This window comes from Apostichopus japonicus, chromosome 8, assembly GCF_037975245.1.
Source record: "Apostichopus japonicus isolate 1M-3 chromosome 8, ASM3797524v1, whole genome shotgun sequence".
Classification (NCBI taxonomy): Eukaryota; Metazoa; Echinodermata; class Holothuroidea; order Aspidochirotida; family Stichopodidae; genus Apostichopus; species Apostichopus japonicus.
Genome location: NC_092568.1, coordinates 4,908,646 through 4,936,546, shown reverse-complemented (window position 1 = coordinate 4,936,546; position 27,901 = coordinate 4,908,646). Strand labels below are relative to the sequence as shown.

General features: G+C 36.9%; 1 protein-coding gene and 1 long non-coding RNA gene across 2 annotated transcripts; one reads left to right on the top strand and one right to left on the bottom strand.

Moving 5' to 3' along the window:
- Positions 1–1,161: 1,161 nt before the first annotated feature.
- LOC139970815 (uncharacterized) lies at positions 1,162–27,012 on the top strand. The gene is made up of 6 exons (XM_071976834.1): positions 1,162–1,461; positions 7,340–7,405; positions 9,554–9,853; positions 10,313–11,215; positions 23,687–23,919; positions 25,241–27,012. The coding sequence occupies exons 1-6, from the start codon at positions 1,392–1,394 to the stop codon at positions 25,298–25,300; spliced, it is 1,632 nt and encodes a 543-aa protein (XP_071832935.1). The 5' UTR covers positions 1,162–1,391; the 3' UTR covers positions 25,301–27,012.
- On the bottom strand, positions 11,246–16,305 carry LOC139970817 (uncharacterized). Its single transcript, XR_011794221.1, has 3 exons — positions 16,067–16,305; positions 15,043–15,241; positions 11,246–14,603 (listed from the first exon to the last, which is right to left on the bottom strand). It is a non-coding gene; the product is annotated as an uncharacterized lncRNA (long non-coding RNA).
- Positions 27,013–27,901: the final 889 nt, after the last annotated feature.

The window sequence follows — 27,901 nt, the reverse complement described above, 5'->3', positions numbered from 1 at the left end:
ATAGTGAAATGTTCTATAAGCTTATCCATTTATGTTTCGTTATTGATTAGGGTTTATATAAGTCTAGGTTTTTCATAATAAACCAAACATACGCACCATACATATTGTTACCACTAGAGTTGGAAAAGTATGCCACACTTTCGCCATCGTTGCTGGCCAGTTAAGATAATTTAAGTTGAGTTCTATACATGGGTCAAATAACTGACAATTGTTTTTATTCTGTCATCTATTTTGGGTTCGGATGCTTATCTTGGCGGACGGTGACAAAGACCCACATTTCAAGCCAGTTGACATATTTGAACATCCAATGAAACGCTATTTATCTCTTCCCTTATGTAATTTTCTAGATACTACACGCAGCTGACATGGGAACATTTACCGCAGCGTTATCATACCCATGCCTAACTTAACTGGATACATCATCTATTTTACAGGAGAATATATTGTCATTGCATGCATGCGTAGAGTGTGAAAGGAAGGTGTCAAAATAGATTACATACATGCAATCAATAATTACATACTCGAATGCCTATTCTACGGTAAATGAAAAACAAACAGGTGTACTGTGAGTCGTTTTGTTTACATGTATACATTCTCATCATATAGGCTATATATGCTTAGATTCGTATTTCATCAATATAGAGGCAGACAGTTTTAAGAATGTTGAGGATGCCACCTTCCCATGATGTGCTTAGCTCCTGCTAATATATGAGGTCAGTTGGTTGCTGGTTAAAGTGATGACATCTATGGCGGGCCATCAGTCTCAAATCATGGGAGATCGACTTATACCGATTTAAATCGACATATACCAGTTTCCTTCGACTTATACCAGTTTCCTTCGACTTATACCAGTTTCATTCTACATATCATCGATTTAAATCGACATATACCAGTTTACTTCGACATATCATCGATTTAAATCGACATATACCAGTTTCATTCTACATATCATCGATTTATTTTACTTATCATCGATTTAAATCGATGATAAGTAAAATAAATCGATGATATGTCGAAGTAAACTGGTATATGTCGATTTAAATCGATGATATGTAGAATGAAACTGGTATAAGTCGAAGGAAACTGGTATATGTCGATTTAAATCGGTATAAGTCGATCTCCCATGATTTGAGACTGATGGCCCGCCATAGACATCATGGCCTCGAGCGAAAGTAAGTGAAGTTCCCACAGAACCGTAATGTGTGATACGTCAATATGAAATAGTCTGATATAATAGAGGTCGTCCTGCTATCTCACAGTACTCACCAATGCATGCAGTTGTATTTCACTCTCTGTGATTCAGCGCATGTCTGCAGACATGCGTCATACCGTTTTTTATACCGTTTTTTTTACAATGATCAGCTACGCTATTGTTCACCAATATTGGCATTATGTCAACCGCATATCAACAATTTTGGAAGGGAATAATGTCCTTCTCTTCGAGGAGATTATTTAAGAGAGGTAAGTGTTATATATTCACACATCCTTGATTGATTGGACAAACCTATAGCAGTATTTCTACTCAGTATTATGTTGATAAACAATGTCTATATAAATCGCCTACGTGGTCAAAATTTACCGTACAATATGGTGGTCGTATATTACTATGCTTACCGTAAGTTATATGTTAGAATTTTGCTGGTCTTGAATCAATGCACATCAAATGTTCCATGAAAATTGACATGAATATTAATTTCCTTGTTCAGTAGTAATGAAGAGAGTCTAGGACACTTTCCTTGTATATATTCATTAACAAAATCTATTAATTTTTTCATGATTTTTTATATGAATTTAATTTTTTATATTAAGTTTTATTATTTTTTATAATGACATGCCGAAGCCTTAACTAATCATCACAATAAGTATTTTCGTTTTACTTTTGACTTCTCTCAGGACGATTTGTTAGTTATATTTAAGGTGCCTTCCCGTACGCTGTCTGAGGCAGGGGAACTATTGAACATTCTTGTCCTGTCATGTGACGGCTAACATCTTTTTAGATTGCGAACAGAAATTTTTTGGTAGACAGTTTATCTGCTCAAAAAAAGCTTTTTTCTTCGGTAAACTGGTAACAGGTTACGGACCATTAATTTTTTATCCTTCATATCAAATACTCTTATCTTCAATTGCAAACAAAACAATGTATAGCCTGACTGCTATAATTTCTTCTATAAAATGAAATTCATTCTTAACGTTGAAAAGCACATCGCTTCGAAGCGAAACTCTATTAGCTCTGCTCGTAGAAAATATATGGCATTAAGGTCTTGTCTTCCTCATTCAATTAATGAACTTTGCGATTCTGACTTAACCTCTGCTTAGTATCTATATTCGTCACTGTTACATTTATGTAGTAGCATAGACAATCTCTGTTGCGTTTCGTTGTATTATTACTCACGGTGCATTGATATACACGTGTGTGGGTGTTTATGTACGTAAGTACATGTTTGTATGAATGTGTGTCTTTGTATATGTAGGCCTATGTGTATATAGATGTGTGTGGGTATATATGTGCATGTACATTTTTGCGTGTGTGTATGCGTGAGTGTTGTATTCACTGAAGGTTTGTTTTTCTGGAGGTGTATATGTATATATCGGTATAAGAAGAAATACTCAATTCAGAATCAATTTTCGCATTATGTAAATAATTCCTTTGTATAATTCAGATGACATACCTATGTTGTTATCGGAACTCTAAATATAATCGATGTACCATATACATGTATAATAATCGTAAATAAATGAGATGGAAAAAAAAATAATTAAAGTGATAAGAATTGAGACAGATTTAAAGAAAATAAAACATATAAGAATCCACGAAAAAAAAAGTATGTCTGTTTTTACGAGGTCAAACACTGCAGGACAGTTCTTTTGTTTTGACGGTTGTTTTAGGTATACGGATTAAGTGTCGATGAATATGATGGATGATGGAGGTCAAATGCTTGAAGACGGATTTTTGTCTTGCGTTTTGGTCTTTGGTTTAAGGATTAAGAGTCGAAAAATATTTATGAGAATACTGGAAGACAGTATTTTTTAATTTATTTATTTGTTATGTGGTGAGAGGATACGTTCGAAGAACCGTTAACCCCTAACATGACAACTTTTCACCACACTGAGTTAAATGGTTTTTACTCTATATGTCGTCTCGGATGAAAAGTCTGTTAATAGACATAAAGAGATATTTGATTGAAGAAAAGAGTATTTAAATAAGTTAAAAGATCAAAATACCATAAACTTATAATAAATAAATTAATAAGAAGACAAAGATATAATATATTTTTACCTCCGTTTATTTTAACTATACATTTATAACCAAATAACGCAACCAATTTTATTAACTAAATATATCTATAAATAGGCATTTATCAAATGTTCACGACATTTCTATATTCATGCTAAACAAGTTTGTTCCGTTTCTTCCTTTCTTTCTTTCTTGCTGCTTTCTTTTCTAGTGCTTCTTGCTTTGTCATTCGTGTTCTAGATCCACAATATACAGTAAGAATTCCTTGGTGGCTATAACAGATGCAGGGAAAGGTTCGAACCTTTCAGGTTTAACAAAACGCAACTCTATACAGATGCTTAATTAACTTTGCTTTTTCTCCTCTTCTTTAAAGTCGTAATCAGCATCACTTCTTAACCTTCCCCATTTCATCAAAGACTAGTGCATATGTTCAGCCTCTAATTCAGTAATGGCACTCTACTTGTCCAATGATATTAGAGTTTATGCTCCTTATCGATTCTAAGGAGCCTTCAGCAAAAAGTACCGGTAATCCTCAAAATGTATTTTATAACTTGAATCTTGTTTATTCTTTTAATCCGGCTACCAACACCAAATGGTCCGTCTGGAAAATAATGAAACGCCTATATATCTACCCGGAACTTAAGACACTCGTGAACAAAGGGGGGACCATCAACCCAAACAACGTGACTTAGCTTGAATCTTGCTTTAATCCGATTCAAGCGTTCATGTGCCATTTTAGAGAAGCCTTCTCCATAGAGGTGGAAATATTTCTACGTCTACCAGCGCTGGACTTCTTTTTACGCAGCAACGGAGTCAGAGCAGAATTTAACATCACCTTACTATATATCGGATGCTGGTGCAAAGAGGGTCAGACAGTAACTAGGCTATGTGACTGGCGAAACAAGGATATTTTCGAGGCCTGAATTGTCAGACGTTCCTGTTTACACCAGTGGCAAGCTGAACAGGAGGTCTGAAGGACTGGGTGGAAAATTAACCCCCATAGACAATGTCGTCACTTCCGGCAGCAAACGAGATCACGAGGGACATACGCCATGTACGAGTTTGGGGTAACATTTAGACGCTGGGCCGACAACTCATAAGCAGAAGATTTTCGTTTTTTTAGTTACCTCTTTTTATATCTTTTAATTTATTTATTGTATCTATATAAAAAATATCTATCTATATTAATATCTCAAATATTTAATATTTCGCAATTTCCGCATCCTCACTTCTTTTATTTTGCTACTATTCGTTGTAATATTTCTGTAGTAACTGTGGGGTTATTGTAGTGTTTCTATAAATTGTAGTACTTCTTCTAATTGTTCTTATCATATTTATTTGTTTTTTTTTATCCGCCATGTTGGTCGTTACTATAGTGTATGGTGATGCTTAACTTCATTGTTATTTAATTTTTGCTATTTTTGAATGGATACGTTATTTGGATATTAATGTTTAGTCAAAATAAACGGAAGAAAAACATATATTATATCTAGATCTTTTTATTTATTCATCATAAATTTATTTTATTTTTATCTTTAACTTATTTAAAGACATTGAAGACTCGCCCCAAATCGCGTACTGCGCTTTCCAAAAGTTAAATTTCCGTTGCTTGCAACTGACGTTTTCTTCCTGTCGCTACAAAATGCAGACAGTAATGAAACGTGATACCTTGTTATCTTTTATCTAGACATGAGATGTCCACGCTGCTATGAACACTGTGTTGTGGGTATTGACCGTAACTGCATGTATTGACTGTACACTAGTGTCTAATTACCGACAGCGGGAGCTGTGTGTGTATTTTCTGGAATCGATGGTGGTGTCTAACACTTCTGTTACACCTCATTCGAAACTGGGTCAGATTATCGGCATGAGACGTTTCTTTGTGTGCGAGTCTTCACACCCTTTAAATAATCTTTTCTTCAATCCAATATCTCTTTATGTTTATGTACAGACTTTTCATCAGAGGCGACATAGGAATTAAAACAATTTAACTCAAGTGTGGTGAAAAGTAAAGACGTCGATATGTCATGTTAGGGGTTAAATGATTCTTCGAACGTATCCCCTCACCACATAACAAATAAAAAAAAAATAAAAAAATACTGTCTTCCAGTATTCTCATCGATATTTATCGACTCTTAGTCATAAAACTAAAGACCAAAAGGCAAGACAAAAATTGTCTTTCAGTTTTCTCATCAATATTTATCGACTATTAATCCTTAAACCAAAGACCAAAACGAAGGACAAAAACCCTCTTCAAGTATTTGAACTCCATCATCCATCATGTTCATCGACTCTTAATCCGTATACCTAAAACAACCGTCAAAACAAAAGAACTGTCCTACAGTGTTTGAGCTCTTAAAAACGAACGTACTTATTTTGGTGAAAAGTTAAGACTTCGGCATATCATGTTTGGGGATCGTATCCCCTCACCACTTAAAAAAACAAAAAAACAATCATAATCATAAAAAAGTGAAAAAATAAAAATTAATATAATAATTAATTTAGACTATCGTAATAACTATATATGTTCTACATTTGCAGTAATAGAAATACAACCTTAACGAATACACAAGAAATTGAATGAATAAATAAGAAACAGTTATTTATTAATACTTCTGCTTTGGAATCTCAAATGATTGGCTTTCATATGTCAAAAATGTGATTTTTATTTTATCTTGCCAACTGTTGTGTAAAGCACAGTATTTCGATACATTTTGAGATAACTGAAAATGCAACATTTTATGGATAGTAATGTGCCTGGTATACGGAGCAGTACAGTGGATTCGACCTAGACGCTGTGTTGACTATTGACGATATTCGTAATTATACTGTCCTTGAGATATATTTTTTAAACGTTGAATTTCCATAACGCTGTACAAGTTAAAGGCTACGGTAATTAATTGTTTGCAAACAAAATCAACATTACAAATTATTCGGTTATTTTATTCGACCGTATGATGCAGAAGTCTGGAAGGCGCAATTTGACCTTTAACCTCCTCCAGTAACGCGACTTCTGTCGTCTTACATTAATTGTAAAAAGTTGTAGTGTTTCGGCCATTAATAAGTTTGGAAAACACTGTTTCACACAAGTTTGGCCGAGTTTGATCATGTGAAATTTTGCGGTTGCATTAATGGATAGTAAACATGTACAGTTGGCAAAGTTTGATATTCAGTCCATCAGATTGAACATATGGCCGAACTCCTCAAACCCGAGTTCTCAAGTAGGATATAAGACTCTACCTGTCTTCATTGTATTTATGAATATACAAAGACAAGAGTCATGTGATCAAATAAGAAAAAATGTCAAATTTGTACTCGAAAGCATTTGACGAACTGTTTCTTAACGGTAAAATCGATGGACTTATAAATGGGTGGATAGTTGCCTGGTCATTGGATGTAGTGTTCGTATCAGATGTAAAGGAAAACATTTTGGACGTTATGAATATATCAAAATGATTGAAACCTTTAGACCCATATCTTATTACAGGCTCTGCGTGTCTACATGTATATGTGAAACACCAAAATTCACGTTTTCAAAGGAGGTCACCAGTTATTTGATCACATTTTATCAGAATGTGCACTACTAAATGTGTTAAATTAATGTATTACTTTACGCCAAAGGTCGCTTGATAAAGGAGGTCAAAGGTTACTTTAAAACTTTGCCATTGCAATATGGTGAACGTAAGGGAGACTGAAATTGTTTTATTCATTTTTTTGAACGTAAAGTTGACAGAAATATTCCAACATAACAAAAATATTTTATATGACTCTTATCGTAGCTGTTCTTTACATGCCAAACGACCAAATAGCTGCAAGAGTCGTACCCATATGGAAGTAAATGACTGTTTGAATGCATTGTTGGATAGTTTAGAACGTATTTATATAACATACCAAGTCTTTTTAATTAAATTCAACACTCATGCACTTCACACTTGGTGAGCAAGAGTAATGACATAATCATATGGTCATGCACCCAAACTTTAGGATGAGATTTGCAACTCATTTGATTGCCTGCTAGTACTTGTTTATACAGTGCTTTATACTTTACTTGGACATATATATGTTCAAGCCTAACCATCACTTATCGTGTTACATTCTTTTCAGATCGTTGTGTTTATTGGCTTTGCATCACCTTGCATCTGCTGCTATCAGTGATGCCGAGTACATTAGGTAAGCACAATATTATAATAAACGACTCAATGTTTTATATGTAATTGATCTTTGAAATATTGGAGTATTGTTGTTTTGGTATTATCTGACTTTTGTCTTTTCCCGCTAGTTTTGACAACAAACTGTTATTCTCCGGTGTCCTTGATTTGTTATTCTTTTTTCATTTGAATTTCTGGACTATTTTGAATTATACTTGTACAGACATATACGAAACGAATTTGCATTGAAGAGAAATGTATTGCAATAACAATTCATTGCAAGATTTTGTTCAAAGTAAACAGATTACAGCAAAGGAAAGAAAAATCATACTACTCAATTGCTCTTCTTGCACAATATTGGATTTATGTTAATCCCCGATTGTAATGACAGCGATGTTTGCTCCTCGAGGGAATGTCTTCAGGCTTAATTTGATAGACAACTCGATGGAAATGAACGTGTCCTTATAGAAGATTGCCATTCATTGCCTAATATTCGAATTTTGGACAAACAAACGTTTCCTATAGGCTGCATATTCGCAGTCAGATTTGAATCTCCATAGGTATTACGATATCACTGATTCATCCTTAAATACTTGCTAAAGTTTACTCCTTATCTGCTCCCAATCCAGGGGCGTATCCAGGGGGGGCGCAACAGGCGCGCGCCCCCCCTATTGGCCGTCACCAAAAAAAAAAAAGTTTAGCAAAAAAAAAAAAAAAAAAAAAAAAAATTGATGACGACCTTTATGTGAGATGTCGGTGATCGCTCAACCCCCCCCCCCTCCCGTATGCTTTATTTTTTGTTTGCCACAAAAAGGTTCTGGCGAAGTTCGGCGGCATAATAGTTTTAGAAACATAGATGGTAATTGTGTTTGTATTATCACTATAAACACTAAATGACATGCCAGCCATACTAAATTGTGCATTTTGTGTCCATATTTACTGGAAATGTTGCTTATTATTAAGGTCGAAAAATGGATCACATATGGCCATGGGCGGCGATCCTGGGTGGAGGGGGGATATATCCCCCCATGAAAATGGGTGGAGGGGATGTAATGCACCATACCCCCCCCCCACCAAATGCCAGGGATAAGAATATTTTCATGCCTACATTTATGCATCTTCGTTAATGTACGGCTCTTTTTTAGCTTCATTTCTCGCCTACCATAAACGCAGTGCGATCTTTTCAAATAAAGCGTCTTTATAAAGCAAAAATAGTTGAATGTAGGCTTCATTGGCCCTATAACAACAAAATGTATTATTGCGCCCACGGTATTGATATAGTACATATATGCACCCTCATAGTATTCATATAGGCCCTATAGTAGGCCTACACACGTACATGTTCCCTCGAACAGCTGAGAATCTCATGTAACCAGGGTAATGCTTAATACACGTTTCACCTGGATGCCCTAGCAATCGGTACCTAGGAATGTAACTATGTGTAATTGTGTATTGCATGTGTATAGGCCTATAATAGCCTGCATGAGGCCATTTTCTTCATCGAATAATATAACAGAGCTCTCGAACATTCTAACGTTGCGCCTGAAACAAGATTGACAGGGGCAATTTTCCCAAAATAACACCCGAAATTAAAAAAAAAGTATTTTGGATCCTGATTATGAGATATTTCGGACATGACATCCCTATTTTAAAGTTGGGTATATGCCGCTTGGAAACCTCGGGAAGTGCCGTTTCCGGCCATCTAGAGGGTTTGTTAATCCCAAAATTTTCTTGTACGCTTCGCGCCAACTCATGGTGGCGCTACGCTTAGATAGTCAACAAGGTCATATCCCCCCCCCCACCCCACTCGGAAGTACGGATCGCCGCCCATGCATATGACACCATTTTGCATTTCAGCCCTTCTTTGAAAGCAAAAATTGTACACCCCCTCCCCTTAGACCCATCCCCCAGGACGGCGATCATTCATGCCTGGCGCCCCCCCTATTGGAAAATCCTGGATACGCCCCTGCAATCTGATCTTCATCCGAGAGACAGGCCAATATGAGAGGATGCAAGATGAACGGGAGTGACTTATGATCATTTGGAAAATGTTTTTTTTTAAATTTATTTCCTTTTAAATTGTTTGTTTGATATTGTTAAAACATCAGCCACTCACAAAAGGGAAATTTGCATTTAACGATATTTCAATACTCTCAATTTTTTTTATCAGGGGACGTGCTCTCATGTAAATCTCAGCAGCACTTTGAGATCCATCGACCAGGTATCATCAACTGTAGTGTTAGTGAATCTATTTACGGCTTCTACTGGTATTTTGAGAATAACCCACAATCCATAGTAACATTGCTGGAGGATCGACAGGCCGGCCCTAGAAGTGGTGATCTGACGATTGCTCAGAACGGTTCCCTTATATTTAGCAACGTTTCTCTGAGTGATGAAGGGCAGTATCGTGTTGACGCTATTTTAGACGCTGGTGGCGATGTATCCATGTACATAGACGTACTTATCGTAGGTAAGTACTTGTATGTTGATGATGCATAGTGTGACCATGGAGTTGCGACTGCGTACCTCAGAAGCAAACCTGATGGGTAAATCATAGACAACATATTTTACATGTCTCAATATCTGATTTCGGAATTATGGGAGTCAACGAAATGAAGGGAACAACAAAATGACGACAGAATATGTTATGAGGGAAAGCTCCTTTTTCCCTGAGAGGTCATATTCTTCTTACAGTTATGTTTTAATAAAAAGAAAGAAATGGAAAGAATGTATTTCATGTCTTTAAGCAAGTTATATTAGAATCACGTTAAGTCAGAAACAGTTAGCAACATGTCGTACCAGAAGCACTAACAGGCTGATGATTATTTAACATCCTAATGATCGGTTTAAAATGTGCCTTTCCAAGCGACTTAGACGGTGTTTGATTGCTTTCCGAAGGTACCTTTATCTCATGTTCTTTTCTTTTTAGTAACTTCAAAACAGTTGTTTCCTGCGATAGATGGTTGTCAGAGTGATGATTGCCGTTTGTTTTGGTATGGTGAACTCAAGTTGACATGTACAATGATTGGACGACCAGCAGTAACTCTTACTTGGTACAATGATACTGCGGAGGCGGCAGTGACGGACGCCACTGAACAGAGTTACAAGGACCCATCCTCATATATGTTTGTGTCTTCTTCGTCAATCAGTGTAACGATAGATTTCGAAAACGTACAAAACCTGACATGTATCCCATCTGGTTTATCAGTTTCCGAAAGGACGAAGAACGTGTCGGTTCTTTTGATGGGACCTACAAATCTTGACAATGTATACAGGACCAAATACCTTGATATTAACGAGGACAGTAGTTATAATGAGCTACTTCAAAATAGATGTGACAGAGAAGCAATGTTTATTCAAACAGCAGAACCTAGTGGCAAGACCATTACTGTAGCAGATAAATACGCTGATCATGGTCCACTTGTACTTACGTCAATGTGTCGTTCAAATCATACTTACACAAGAACTTCGATTAAGTTGCTTCGTTACAAAACACCAGATGACAGTAGTGTATCATTCGTTGAACAATGTCAAAGTAAAAACAATTGCATTATTGCTGCTGACGATGGTAACGCAACCTTGACATGTGTTGTTAAAAACACTCGTCCTGCAGCAGAAATCTCATGGAAAGTAGGTAACCAACATGTGTCGATCACTGAAACATCAGCTTCCTCGTCATGTATCTTCGATGTGTGCAATTCATCTGTGACAATCCGAGTTAAAGTTACCAGCTATAACGGCCAAATCGAGTATCCGCAATGTCTGATGTGTCTTGTTACTCTCCCGGGATCTGGCTTTAGTGACGTGTCGTCTGTTACATTAAACCTGAATGGTAAGAAGATATTACTGAGTGATAATGAATTTAAGGGAAAAGGTGAACTTCCAGTAAAACATATAAAAAGATAATATATATATATTTTATTTTTCGCCTAAAATTCACAAAGAAGGCAATCCCGGGAGGCCCATAATATCGGGTAATGGTACAGCGACTGAAAAAAATTCCAAATTCGTGGATCTTATCATCCAACCTCTTGTTTCGACCCTACCGTCCCATGTGCAGGACACTACGGATTTCATCCGGAAAATTGGGGAAATAAAAAATCTTCCCCTATCTACTCTGCTGGTAACCTTGGATGTGTCTTCGTTATACACAAATATCCCTAACGAAGAAGGCATTTCGGCCTGCACAAAGCATTCAAACCGAAACGTGGCAAAACCCCCACGAAGAAAGAATTGGCCGAATTGATGCAACTTATCTTGACCAGCAATAATCTGGTAATTGGCAACAAACACTACCTCTAAATACATGGCACCGCAATGGGTACTAAAATGGCACCGTCTTTTGCCAACATCTTTATGGGAAACCTCGAGAAAGAATTTCTATATTGACAAAACTTGAAACCACACACGTGGTTACGTTTCATTGACGATATCTTTATGATATGGACCCATCGTGAGTCAAATCTAAAACTCTTCATTGATGACATAAACTCGTTTCATCACACTATCAAATTTACTGCTGATTTTTCCGGACATGGCGTTCACTTCCTGGACACCACTGTGACCCTACAAAATGGTTCACTCAAAACAGACTTGTTCAATAAACCCACGAACAAGCACAACTACCTCTTACCAAGCAGTTGCCATCCACGGCACTGTACCAGAAATATTCCGTACACTCAAGCGTTGCGCATTCGACGCATTTGCTCCTCTGAATTCGATTTTGATTCACGCACTAAAGAACTATCACAACACCTCCTAAACAGACAGTATTTTCGGGATTCTATTGAAATGCCATCAAAAAGGCTAAAAGCAAACCCCGTACCGAAACATTGACGTACAAAACTCGTCCAACCAGTCCAAAAGGCTACCATTGGTTCCTGAATTCCACCCTGGTCTCCCAACACTGGCTAATATGATTCAGAAGAATTTTCACCTATACTGTAAACAATAGTTAGTCAATATGACTAAAAAAAATTAGTCACAACGATGTCTCTATCGACCAGTTTTTCTAGTCATTTGACTATATAACATTAGTTTTGTGACTAATTAAATTGAGTTTTCTGACTAATTAAAATTAGTCCTACTACGATGCCTCTATCGACCAAAGCTTAGTCCAGTGACTAAAAATATTAGTCATTGCAACTGTGACTACTTATTTAGGTCACAAGACTAGTTTAAGATTAAGTACTGATTAGTTAAGAAATGAGATAGTGACACACATTGTAAGTTTCATGGTAATTTTTATTAACATTCAGTATTAATGCAAAATGTGACAAATAAACATTCTATTTAAAAGTCATCTCATAAAGAACAGTAACAAACACTAAAGGTTAAAGAACATTTAAAACTAAAATAAATATTTATGGGAAAATTGGGAAAACTTATTTTTACAAAATTGTCAAAATCTTTTCCCACAAAACATCTTGAGAATACTTATGGGATTACTTTGAAATGCTCCTAAGCCATTAAGTTGGCAGTGTTCAACAGTTTTCAAACAGTTAGACCCCCTGATGACCTATACCTACAATTTCTTAAAGACCCTCATTATCCACTGACCATGTATCATTATGGGCTCCATCAGTTTCATCAAAATAGCAGCATGGAAGAGATGTGGGCAGACAAAGGGAAAAATTGCGAGTACGCAGCTCAAATATAAAAATAGAAGTTTAGCCAAATAAATTATCTTAATTAATATTTAAATATACATAACATATATTTAATATACACAAAATAATATATCATATTTATAAATTTATTTATAAAAATAATACCCCATGTCAAATCAAATGGTATAAAAAGGCCTTGAGTAGCTCTATATGACCTTAGCTGTTAAAAAGGGCCAGAAAATATCCTTATAATCTTCATCTCGAATTAGGAACTTGGAAGTGATATTATTATCAGTTTCTGACCATGGATGTGATGGTACAATATTAATGCAGAACATGTAAGTTGGATATGTTATTATCCTTGACGCAACATTAGGGTGGAACAGAGAACAAAGTAGTTAAAACATTTCTAGAAGTACTTTATCACAAACTATAAGTTATGTCTTGAATGGTAGAAACAATGCTGAGCTACAGCTACATGTTCCCCAGGGGACATCCCATATCATTGCAGCCATGAAGCAGTGCAAATGCTATATTTTTGAATTACCTCCCAGGGTACCATATACACCTGAGTAAAGAGCGGCAATTGAGATTAAGTGTCTTCATTAAAGATACATACGTATCGACCAGGTTGGTACATGAACCTACGATCATGGAATCATGTGTTCAGTGCCCCAACCATTCCGCCACAACTTCTCTATGTCTTTACGTACTGTGGTTATTTCAGTAATTGCATAATGCGCACTATATATCACAGATTGTTCCTTATATGTAACTTAAGGTAGCATAAGCCCATTTAAAGCCCCATTGACTTACACACTAAATCACAAAAGTAATGTGGTCTCAAGTCTAGATAGAAGTTTTCACTAGCTAAATGCTACCTATCACCGGATAGCTGACAAGTTGGCCTTTCATGGCACTAACAATTTTCTGTATCATGACCATGTAGATTTTTTTGCTATTCGAGCCGGAAGTTTTCGTCACTTGTAAACAAACCTCTTCACTCAGAGGTAAACAATTTTCCTACGCTGCTCCTGGGAAGCCTAAAGGGGTCTAAAACTGCCTCAATTGACCCGATTTTCTCACCACATGTACATTCATGCTCTTCAACATGCAAGCCACAAAAAAACTATATTATGATTGATAACAGGTCAAAAAAGATGTTCCCCACTGCTTTTTGGCACTTTTCCTGAAGGAGAACAATCGAAGGGATGGATATAGACTCTAATAGGAGTCTGCCAACTTAAGTGAGAGATTAATTTTTTTTCATACCAAAATGATACTTTTTATAGTCGTCACAATATAAACCACAACATATTTCAATGCAATTATCATTTTGGGTCCATAAAGATGTCTTTTCAGAGATTTCAGTATGCACTGTGCAGTGTGTAAATACACATATGAGCAATACAGTGTAAGCAGTAACCAGGTCTACGTCTACAACAACATTTCCAGTCACCAATTTTGATAAACTTGACCAAGTTGGGTGCATTTATGATTCTTGCAGGTTTTATTGGTATCCGGATCACAGTCCACTTGGTCTGGCTTGCCATACCTGCAGCAACATCATCCAGAGAAGGGTCAGCGGGGAGGGCTTTTTCGTCTCTGGCTCTGAAATGTGATGAAATTGAAAACTACTTTTTGTTTAGCTCAGTTGATTCCTCCCAAACTGACCTACAGGATATACCCCAATGTATTCCTGAACTGTTTGGAACATGTTAAACTGATATTGCCTGTCACTTCAGTGCAACTGTTAAGTTACTTAGAATAAGAGAATTGAAGGTGTTCTTTGCCCAAACTGGATCATTGGGATTTGTAAACCACAGCCTAACTGTAACAGTATGTACAGTAGTCTAAAGGAAAGCTTACTGAAATGCTATCAAAATACACAGTTCACCTCAATAACATATCCAGTCCATTTAAAGGTTTATCCATAGGTTGTTACAATGCATTAAAGACAGGTGTAGGGGACAAGAGGTAGATAGGGGGCATAATTTGTGATAAAACATTCAAATTTGTTGCTCGTCAAAGAAAAACAACGTCAAATTACCTTATTCTCCATGGGTGGCAAGCACTGGTTCCTATAGTTACTACACTAGATCTCCCATGGAAGTATCAGGATATCTATTTCTGCTGTCAGAGTTGTTTGGAATTTGTTGTTACCTCATCTAACCAGTTGAGTCCATTGATACCACAACCATTCAAAGTATAGAGCTGTGAATGCTGAGGACTTGGCACATCAACTTTCTCTGAAAATTGACAAACAACAGAAAATTAATGATAGGCTGAGTAGGCTCAAACCCCCTTGATGCAAATATGCAGGAGCAGAAAATGCATACCTTTGTGGATTCTTTGCTAAATAAGACCCAAAACATTCTCTGTCCAGGGTATAAGCACTCAGCAGCCACTCCACTTAGGATACAGAACACTACAACATTGGGCTACAGCTGGTGTAGACTTGGTCTAGGAAGTAGGATACTAACATAGCGCCACTATGAACCTGAGGCCTAGGCCTAAGCTAACAACATTATGGGTATTTCATGCATTGAAACTGAGTTTTTGTTCTTAGTTAAACACCAGGTACTTCCAACTTTATCAAAAATAACCTAAAATACGAGTACCATGTACTTTGTACCATGTACTAGAGCAGAAGGTAAGTACCACTCCGAAGATCTTCAGTTCAGAGTGCACGAAATGCAGACTGGGTTGGTGGTCGACGAAGTGTCTAGAAACTTGACGTATGCTAGCCTACACCACAGGCGCTCGTAACATTATAGAATATAGGCCTAGTATACTAGCTAATAATACACATTTATATAAAATATGTCATATAAGTGTGTATTACTGCTTCTATAGTACTATACATCTACGAGCGCATGTGGGCTACACTAGGTAGACTAAACTCCTAGCCTAGCTTCCTAGCGTTAGCCACAGTTTTGCTTGCTATGGCCTAACGTTATAATTTTACCCATACTTTCCAGCCAAACATATCGCGGATATTCAAACCTTCTTTGAACATTATGTCAATTGTGTCAATTATTATTTATTAGAATTTCAGTTGTGATTGAACTTACCTAACTGACCACATTTTGAAACTGCTTCTGACAATTTGTTAAATGATTTAGAATCTTCTTATTTTGTTGATGGCCCTGTTCTATCTGCAGTTAGGTAATGGCCGCAATGTACGACGTACGACGTACCACGTACGTGCATACAGTATACATGTAATCGCCGGCCGTCGTCTGAATTTTTGATCTCTGATCAGCTGAGCACAGGGTATTCTACGGTACGTTGATTGGATAAAAATAATGACGTCATTGGTCAAAGCTGAAGGTTATAGAAAGGAAACAAACAGAAGACTAGAATATTCTCGTCACGCTTACATACATGACATTCATAGTGAGTGTCAACAAAGTTCATACAAATTTATGTGACTAATTTATGTTAGTCGAACGACCATGCAAATTGGTCTGCAACTAACGAATTGGTAATGACTAGCTAACTCTAGTCACTGTGACTAGATTTTTGCCATTCGTGACTAACTAATGTTTACAGTGATATGACTTCAAGGCACCGAAAATCAGTTTTCCCAGAATTACCTGTCATCGCTTTTAAAATACCCAGCAACCTACGGGATATCTTAGTTTGGGCATCCTTTCGGGATGACACCCCATTCGGGGAAAGCAAAACAGAAACTACAGTACCATCGCCCTGTACACAAAACTGCAAAACGTGCTTACTTGTCGATTCGATCGGGGCCTTTCAGAGCAACCAAACCAAACACACGTTCCAAGTTCGGCACAAAATTAACTGCCCATCCAAAAATGTAATTTACCTCATCTACTGCAATATTTGTAACTTACAATACATTGGAGAGTCAAAAAACACTCTTAGAATGAGAATGACACAACATAGATCGGCGATCAAAACAAAAACGATCAACCAACCTGCTGCAAATCACTTCAATCTCCAAAATCATTCAATTGAGAATTTGCGTGTTATTGCCATTGACCAGAACGAATCTTGGACAGATAAATCTAAGAAAGGAAAAGACAATTTCTGGGAACTAAACCTAAAGACCACGGCACCATTCGGTTTAAACATCAGAAACGATTTGCCGTCCCAGATAAACCAAAACAATTCCTTTTCAATTACGACGGAATCGGATTAAAATAATCCGAATTTCTAAAACTTCTGCTCAATTCAGCAGAAATCAGTAAGTCGCTTTGACTTTACAACCATGCCGACATTCTTCTCTATAAAATAGTTTCAATTCCTGCTACTCCTTGTCACTTTCGGTGATCATGCACTGAAGAAGAGCTAGTTTTGCTCGAAAGCTCTGCAAAAATCAAACATTGGCTGTTTTACTTCCAATCACTTACCTAATTTAATTATTGTATCTCACTCGAGATCCAGCCTTTCTCTAAATGCAGCATAGTTGTTTCACAGTTTTTCCGTTATTCCTATATAAATAAATAAATATATATATATATATATATATATATATATATATATATATATATATATATATATATATATATATATATATATATATATATACATATATATATATACATATATATATATATATATATATATATATATATATATATATATATATATATATATATATATATATATATATATATATATATATATTCCGTTTATATACCGTCACAGCATGTTGTTACTCGAGTAACAGCGATCATCAGACAACAAATACATCTGTTGTCTGAGGATCCGTACACGCGTGAAACTCGAGTATACTGTAACAACATGCTGTACGTTACCGTATAGGTATACCATGTAATATTATTTGCTCTAATTCTATGTATTGTGAACTCATGCAGCAGTGGAAAAATGATTGGACAATAGCAGAGAAATAGATAGGACTCATAATTGACAAATATGGAATACTGTTTTAGAAAATATATTGGAAATTTCGTTCGATTCGTCAGCATTACGTGGCAGTGGAATATAATATTTTTTTTTTATTTATAAAAGTCTTTTTAAACATGTAAATTCTTTTCATGAGAGCATTAAATTTTCAGTAGAAGTGTCGAAAAACTAACTATCATTTCTAGATGTTCTAGTCAAGTTGTAAAGTAATTCCTTAACCACTTCGGTCTATTGTAAACCTACTAATATTCATATTAGTAGTTTTTCACCAGTGGCAGATAGTCTCAAGAATTCTTTTGTTTACAGCCAATGCCTCATTAGACTCGCATTTTCTCCGACCCACGTGATTATGAACACCAGGTATCCATTTTAACTGGTTATTTCTTGAACGCCGGATACTCCCATCACTTCATTAGACAGGGGATTTCTAGGGCCGTCAATTTCAGTCTCGAGGAATATTAAAATACAAGTCTAAAAATATCATAACACACACTTTCCTTTTGTTACTAATTACAACCCCTCATCAAATCCTTTAAGGGCTCTATCAAACAGGATTTTGTTTTATTACAAGACGATCAGTCTGTAAGAGTATCGTTTAAGGTACCTACCACCGCCACATCCCCCTCCCCCATGCTAGATTTTCGTCAACCCTAACCTTGCGTTTCTATTCACTTCCTCCAGACTTAATTACCAAGTTTCACCTCCGCAAGGTAATTTTCGTTGCGGAAAACCTCGATGCCAAATATGCCCCATATTACCCCGGGCACCGTGGTTAAAGTTTCCAGTTGAATATGGTCTAAGACCCCCTTCCCTGTATCAATGACATTTATCAGGTGCGTATCCAGGGGGGGCGTTGGGGGCGCGCGCCCCCCGGGTAAGAAAAAGAGGAGAGGAAAAAAAAGAGAAGAAAAGAAGAAAAAAAGAGGGGAAAAAGAGGAGGAGGAGAGGAAGGAAGGGAAAAGAAAAAGAAGAAAGAGAGAAGAAGGAGAAAAGGAGGGAGTAAAAGAAAAACGCGAAGACACCGGGAAGAGAAAGAGGAACAGTGACATCATTACAGCGCTGAAGGGTAGCCAGTGACGGATCAATGATTTCGTAAAAGTGTGCCTCACCCTACCCCTTACACCGACAACTCCATTTTTTGACGTTTCCATTTTCCTCTCTCACTAATGATCTATATATATACTATATATGGTCTATCATAACGCGTGTGTAGAATTGTGCTATGAAACCAACTGTGGCTGGTCTCGAACTCGACCGTGTCGTCGGGGAACATGACGCATTTTGGGATGGGGGCAACCGCCCCCCCCCCATTCAGCATTTTTTTAAATGATATCGCTAAGTAATTTCAAAATAGAAAGTGCTTAGATGCAACTTACAAGGCCTGGGAAGTGTCATTTCCAGCGACCTGGGAGACATTTTCGGCCAAAATTTGCTTGTACGCTTCGCGCTAACAAATGGTCCTGGGTAGTGCCATTTCCAGCGATCTGGGAGGCATTTTCGGCCAACATTTTCTTGTACGCTTCGCGGCAACCTATGGTGGCGCTACGCTTAGATAATTTGCCTACAGGCTTCGCCCCTCCCTTGGCAAATTCCTCGCTACGCGCCTGTTCGAATTTGTAACGCAAACAGCAGATATCACATCATATCAGTGAGCATGAAAATGACGTTCCAGGATGAAAATCCTCAAAACTGTCCGACTTGCCTGAAAAAGTAACCAAAAATTTTCGCGCGCGAAGCGCGCGTTCAACGTGTCAATATCATATAAGCAAGCATCGGTTATTACATCGCATGCTATCATGTACCGTACGGTCCGTTCAAATTGCGCAGTATACCGCGGGATGCTAATGTAAACAACGACATGTCTCATGTAGATGTATAAAAAGCATGGAGGTCCAATTATGTCAAAACTCTCTTTTACATTAGTAATGGCGAATTAGGGGCTGCACCCCCGCCGCGCAGTGGCGGAGCGTCCATACGGTCAGGGGGCGGATGCCCCCCCTGACGGACTCAAATGGACTGCTGGCGCCTTTTTCAGCTCTTTACCACTTTTTACTTATTCGCGATTATTGACCTTTTTATTGCGCTCTTATCTACTTATTGACATTTGTCACATTTTGTTGGTGTAATTTGGCGATGACACCCTATTCTTCGTTTATCTGCAAATTAGCTTGGCCCTGAAAGGGTCATTTCCGGCGATCTAGGGAGTATCTTTACTCAAAAATTTTCTGTGCGCTACGCGCCAACCAGTGGTGGCGCTCCGCTTAGATAGTGTCGAAAGCGCCCCTACAGACCATTCTCGCCCCTCCTGACCAATACCCCTAGCTCCGCCACTGCCGCCGCGCCTCCTACGCCTATGTGTGTAGTGTTCGGTTGAAGGAAATATCTGCTATTTTTTCATTTCCTTCAACCAAGTTTTATAATAGCCGTTATAAGAGGTTTAATATTTCTACACCAATAAATTAACTGTGTCTGAATTTTCGAAAATTTCTGACCAACATTCTGCATCACACGTCCCTCTACTCGTGCAATTTTGACCGGTCTGTTAGGGGTTAAAGGAAGTTTTTCTATATTGGTTGTCCATAGATAAAATTTTGTACAACATTATGGGTATGTTTTGAAGTGAGTTTATTCACGAGAAATGTGAATTTTCAAATTCTGAACAAATTTGGGGCTAAAAACCTTGAAAAGTGGGGCTGACGGGTATTGTGGGCCGCCATGTAGAATCACCTACAAAAGCAAAGACCCACAGGAGATGCGATCAGGTCGAACATGATGTGTGCCGGGTTGACAATCTTCAAAAAGGTTATGGATGGAAAAAAAACTATTAGGAAATACTTGGTTCTCAGGCCTAAATTGTACATCTGGTTGGTCATTTCAAGCCCGAGAAGTGCCGTTTCCGGTGATCTGGGGGTATCAAAACCAGAAATTTTCTTGTACGCTGCGCGCCAACCGATGGTGGCGCTCCGCTTAGATAGTATTTCGCGCCCCCCGGGTTAGAAAATCCTGGATACGCGCCTGTTTATAGTGACATACTCTCAAAATCCTAAAATGTATTTCAATTGCCTCTGAACTTCAAAACCTTAACTCCAGGTAAACGAACAGAAATCGATCGGATCTTACGTATTAAGTCTCAAATCCAAGGCCTCATATTAAGTCCGTTCTTCCAATTCTTTACTCCTTATGTGATATAAGTTATATCCGCTTCCTGTAAAGTCATAGTTTATTTGGTTCTAATTCCATCAGTGCCACTCACACTAACATATCTAGCGTCATACTCTCATTGTGTTACATTTTCAAAATGCGTTTCATTCCACTGCCACGTATTGCATGAATTATATGTAATTTATATCAACCAACAATTTTAAAAGCAACTTAAAATCAGATCTTTTAACACAGAAGGCGCATTGGGTATATTGAAACTAAGTACATCTGCTGAGCTAAAGGAAATAATTTCCCTGTGACTGCCAGCAAATTTCAATGAAGGCATATTAACATATTTTTTCCAATAAACTCTTCGTATTATATCCAGTACATTCACATGTAAAAGCTCACGGCTGTCTGAAAAGCAACATCTGCCTATATGCCCTGCACACGGTTTGCGTTAATCATTGATAGGGAAACTAATTGCCTTTCCTTTATTATTAAGACGAAAAAAAGAAAGGTTCAAGAAAGACACTTACGGTGGAGGGACAAAGTCTACATGGATATATACAATCATTACAAAGCTACTCGTGTAAAAGTCGTATATATTGAAAGCACAATATTGTTCCGCCCTTAATTTCGAACGTTCTTTGAGCATAATATATATATATATATATATATATATATATATATATATAGCGATAGCATTAACACCCGGAGTGCATTAATCATGTGAGTAACGCACGCTAGACCGTTGATTAATCCCGTTCATTCATACACTACCATTTGTGTGGGGAAAAAATCATAAAACAAAACATTTTTGGTTACATATAACCAAAGATTTATTAAAGTGGTGCCCCGTAAGTCGAATACCAGCATAACAATGTACATGTGCAATTATAAAGTAATACTGAACGATAGTGAATAATTATAAAGGAAACGTCTTTGAAAGGCTGTCATTCATAAAAGATGAACCATAATAACATTTAAACTAATGTTTGGCAATATTTCGGCCATAAAACTACTTTTGAAAGGTCTCAATAACAAGGAACTACAAACAATTACTAGTTGGCTTCATCATATCAATACCCTACAGCTTCTGGTTCCCATAGCAACCATTCTAGGGACAAACATGTACGTATGGTATACAGTCATACGATAACATAGTAGGCCTTGTATTGAACACGTACGGTACGTACCGTACCTACGTACGTACACTCACTTGAACGTACACGCTACACAGTGCTTGGCACTGCGGTCGTTTAACTTTAAATTTATATCACTATGAGCAACATAACCGCCTTGCGAGCATTTAATTACGGACAGATACTGGATATATTTAAACTCAAAGCATCCACAACTGTTTGGTGTTTTAATACGGATATAACTATGAATTTTGGAAGTAAACATTCACAGGACTTTGGAAAGAACATTTGGAAAACAGTTTGGACATGTTAGACGTTTCAGCCCTAACAGCAGCAGTAACGTTAATGTCATTGTTGGAGGCAACAGCTGTGCAGCCTACACTTTGGCCTAGACTCGAGTGCGGATCCATGTTTTCGCGTCCTTTACCTCTGTTGGCATCTTGCAAGACTTTTGAACAAGATTTTGTGTTTTTGATGTATTTCGATAGCTCTTCAAAGCAGACGACAAAACATGGTAACATGGTAACAATTGTATTCATCCGCCGGTAATTTTACCGTGCGTTACTCACAGGATTAACCACGGTCAGCTGACCTGGACCAATAGGATTTAGGAATCTTTACTAAGTATGAATGAATATATGATATGTGATGTCATCAGGACAAATGATCTTCAGAGCTTTACCTATAGGTTACTATATAATCTTTTTCTTTTATCCTTTTAACCTGATACCTGATCCTTGCTGGATTACATTAAAAATAAAACAAGTCCTATCTCATTTAAAAGTCATTTAAAGCGTTTTCTAATTTCAAACTATACTATACCGACGACTAATTTGTTATTAATTTGATCTTTGCCTTTGTATTTTTCATTTGCATCTTTATAATTAAATGCTCGTTCATTGTTGTTGTTACCTTTTCCGTTTCCCTTGTTTTTGTCTATTGTTCATGGGGACCTTACATAAGCAAGTTATAGCTTCTTTGAATACCCTCAACCCATTATTCTTCCATTAACATTAATCAATTCTTTACTTTTAAGCTGTTTAAAGGAACACATTGTCTCACATTTTTGTATAACTATTCATACTTACTATGTTATACGAAGATGGTTGAAATAAAGTTTTTCAAATAAAAGATAAGGAAAACAAAATATTATGTAGATTAACAAACACAAGTTCATTCGAATTGCCTTGATAACCAATTACATTCTGCTGTTGCCAGATATAAAATATATCACCAAATTTAAAAACAATTTACTATGAGGATGTGGTTTACAAAGGGCCGTAGTCATATGTTTAGAAGTATTGCACCTTCACCAACTTAAAGGTTGTAAAATATCAGTGCTTTGCATAAGTTTGATAGAAACTGTAATAGGCCCAGCCTTTGAAATGTTTGGTGACTCCTCGGACGGATCGATTTTTCTATGTTAGTTTCAGATATTTTACACAACTGCGGTAAGTGTTTGTTTTCTCAGGACATGGCTCTGACATTAAATAATTTGTTCATTTCCAGGGACAGATAATGTGAATCCTGCATCGGATAATGTGAATACTTCAACGGCGTCATTCACGTCACCTGTGCCTTCACAGTCACCGTCAACAACACCAAATAAAGTTAATGGAGGGTGCGGTTGTCATTGGATCATTACCAGCCTCCTCATCATCTGCTGTATCATAATTGTTATCCTACTCGGTGTGATAGCCTGTATTTCAAGGAGCCAAGTGTGTAAGAGCGGCGGGAAAAAGGTACAGTACAGTAAAACTGCGCAATCAGGGGGTTAAGGGGGGGGCAAAGAGTTCTAGTGGGGGGGGGATTTGCACGCGACCGGTTCAGTCATTTTAGGTACTTTTGCAATATGCCCCGTTCCCAAACACTTGAAATCATGGTAACGGTACTGTTATCTTCCTTTACCAAAGTTGAACAGTTTATTCATGAGTTCCATCCTCTAAATTGTTGAAGGGATAGTCCAACTAAAAATATGAACTTATGAAGATTTGTAGCGAAAGTCAAGCAGGTAGCCAGAATTTCATCTTAGGGGTAGGGGCGGATTCAATGTATTAACCTGTCAATGAATACGCTGCGCGCTATCTGAGTGGGGTCAAGGTGCCCGCTATATAGAGCCCCTATACAATGTGGTAGACTTTAGAGGCTTCAAAGCTTTCAAATTTTATCCAATCGGCGGAGGCTTTAGCCATGTAAAACGTTTGACGTTTACAGCCTATACAGCAGGGTTGCCAGTTTTTCTGTAACATAATCGGTCAAAATTTAAAGAAATTGGGTGGCCAAATCGAGCGAATAAAGGCCAAAACATTTATTCAATTTCTGCTCCTGTACGTAACCTACAATTTGTTAATTTGCATTCCTTTTCGATAGGGTTCCTCTATGTAGGCTGCCTACAACGATAGTTCAAACATACCGCTATGCCTTTGGAATATATTTTTACAGGGAATGAGATGTTCCAATTTCAACACTTCTGAAACTTTGTGTCAGATCTCTCTACGTTTTTCTCCAAATTCTATCCCGTTTAATGTCCCCCATTTTTCTGTTTCTCTTTATTTTCAAGTTTTCGATTTCGTGATTCGTGGGGTTTTGGCTCGGACTTCGGTCAGCGAATGTAGGATTACATAAAACAGCTGAAAATTCACAAACCTTAACCTATCTGGCTTGTAAATTTATGAGCGACGTACTTAAACGGCTTCCCCTCAATATATATATACCGTTAATGTACCACGTGACTATAGCATCTGGCAATATTATTAACAGTAGAGTGAACCCCTCCCCCACCCCACCCCACCCCACCTCTCCAGCATGATGTTGAAAATAAACATTTTTGTTGCGTAAATATCGAGACAAGTAAAATGTATAAATCAATTTCAACTAAATTAAGAAAATGTGTATCGCTTTATATATTTTGTTACATGTTGTATCTACAGCCCATCCATGGTAGGTTATGTAACCCTTGTCACATTCAATCAGTTTGCTTGCCCTTACTTAAGTCCATGCTTTAAATTTCCTCTTTTCATCTTTGGTATCTGTTCTGTTTGTGCCGTTTATGTTGTAACAAAGGCACCCGAAGAGGACAATGCCACAGAAGACGAATTGCTAAATGCAGAGAGTCACACTTAGTTCGACTTCACGCGTGACAAATAGTTCAGGAACGGGGCAGAGCTTTTGTCGATACGGATCACCGAGAATACGAATATTTATGGAAGTGTTAAAGCCAGCACACTTTTAATGTTATACATGTTGTGGAAGATTTCAGGAGAACGTTTGAAGGTCATAGTACCCGATAAGTTATGACGTATTACCACCGGTCTAAAACCAGGTTTATAGTGAACTTAAGCAACATGAAAGAACTGATTCAATCAGATCATGAGATAACACCGGTTTATGGATACATAGTCTACTACGTGTTTCACTATATGACCAGTTCGAGTTTACGCCCGAATTCATTCAGTCGAAAAGAAGACGAGGACCCGAATGTGTGGCTTAAGAAATTTAAATGGTTGATTACATTATCAAACACGCCACAGGACAAAATATAGTAGTAAAAACGCACTGACAAGGACACTATTAAACAGAGTAGAAAAGAGAAGAAGAAAAACCCCAAATAGGCTTTAGTTCAACAAAGATCTTGACAGATTATAGACAAGAAAGGGACAGGACAGGAAATGAGTGGAAAGGAAAAGGAAAAGACGGGATGGGTAGAGATGAGTGAAGAAAGAATTAATGGAAAAAGAAAGAACACATCAACATGAGATGGAACACATTAACGTGCGGAGAGGAATGTGAGTACCTTACAAATATTCAATTTCCTCTAAAGAGAGTTTTAGAGAAGAAGAACGGACTGTCACAAGTTGAAGCAGTAGTTGTTGAGAAGTAATTTACCATTTCGAGTATGTAGCAGGTGACTGTAAATACATTTCTAGTATATCTGAGTATATTGTAGTAGGTTACTGTAAAACATTTCTATTACGAGTAGTGATGGAACAACTCAAATGGCTCACAGCACATGCAGTAAGAATGAATTCTCTGATCATGAGCAAATAGCGCTCCTTGTACAGACGACAAGTAGAATAATGACTGGGTTTATAAGTAAGTATCTTAATTAGTCTATATGCATAATTTTAATTGGTCTATGTATCAATGTAAGATGGATTCTTTAGCTGTAAACATGTATCTCAAAGGTGTACCTTAGCTTAGAGTAATTAAACGATAAATCAATTTGAACCATTGTAGCACCATATAGAGAACTTTCCTTACGTGAGGAAAAAATACCAATATATTTAGCAAGAGAAATACAAAGATCATTGTTATGGTTCACCCAAGATAGCTCATCATTTATTATAAGCCCTTTATTTTTTTATGTTGCAATTGTGTCTAGGCTTGTAAGGATGAGGATTATTATTCGCCAAAAAATCAGAAATATTCATTTGCCTTTGTCGTTTACCTCCATTTTATTAACATAAAGTCTGTTCAAAGTATCTCTTTCGAGATCCGGCTTTAGGAATCACAAATCATTTCGAGTTGATTATGCATCATGTTTGATCTCTAGAGTAAGGCAAAATATGTCACCAAAACAGAACTAGTATTGTTCGATACAGGGAACAAACGCCTACATTGAAATTACGACTTTTCTTACCGGTTTCGAACCTCTGGACATACAATCAGCGTCCATAGCCTAGTTTTAGAGTGTCCGCGTACAAAGCGGGAGCCCCGGGTTCGAATCCCGGTGGAGGCTGGAAGTTTTTCCACTCTTCTGGATTTTCCTTTTCATTACGTTTTCAATTTCATATATATATATAACTATATATATATATATAACTATATATAACTATATATATATATATATATATATATAACTATATATATATATATATATATATATATATATATATATATATATATATATATAGTTATATATAGAGGCTATGTGTGTATTTGTTTCTTTACCTGAGCTAGTCATTCAGTTTATTTATTGGTTACATTTCAGTGCAATTTTATTCCTTTTGTTTTTCATTTTTATGTTTCCTTTTATGTTTTTCAGGGTATACAAAGGTTGTGCTAAATTGAACTATTTATTTGCTCATTAAGTTTTATTAAAGAACAAGATGCTATTATATTTCGTTTCATTTGGAGTGGGAAACCCGAAAATATTCGCCGTTACTCTAGGATTGGTACTAGTTTAGGTGGACTAAAAGTCACACAAACTAATTATTTTATTCATAGTCTTAAGTGTCCATGAGTGAACAGATACAACGACAGTAGCGATCACTTCTGGAAACTGTTTTTCGATTTTCATTTGAAAACGTACGGCAAGGTATATCGAACTTCATTTTAGATGTGGAGCAATTGTATAATTTTTCTGTGTATCACCCATATAATTTCTTAATTTTTCATCTCAAGAACTTCATCTTCAGTAGAAGAATTGCAAACACGGAAATGAGATGTAGCGATTTTTTATATAAGTTAAAATTTGCTTTTAAACTTGAGAAAGAACTCAAGCAAAGAGGCAAAGCATTTATTTCTAACGAGCAGTTAAAAAACTCATTTAGTAATTGCACTATACTGTTCAGTTAATTACGATGCATCATTGTTTTTGTATGCACTTATCATTACTTGTAAAATGTTTTTGACCAAATTGTATATATGATTGAATTTGGCACAACATTGTTACCAATAAAGATACCAAAAAGGTTTGATTTTAATCTCATTTAATGCCAGGTA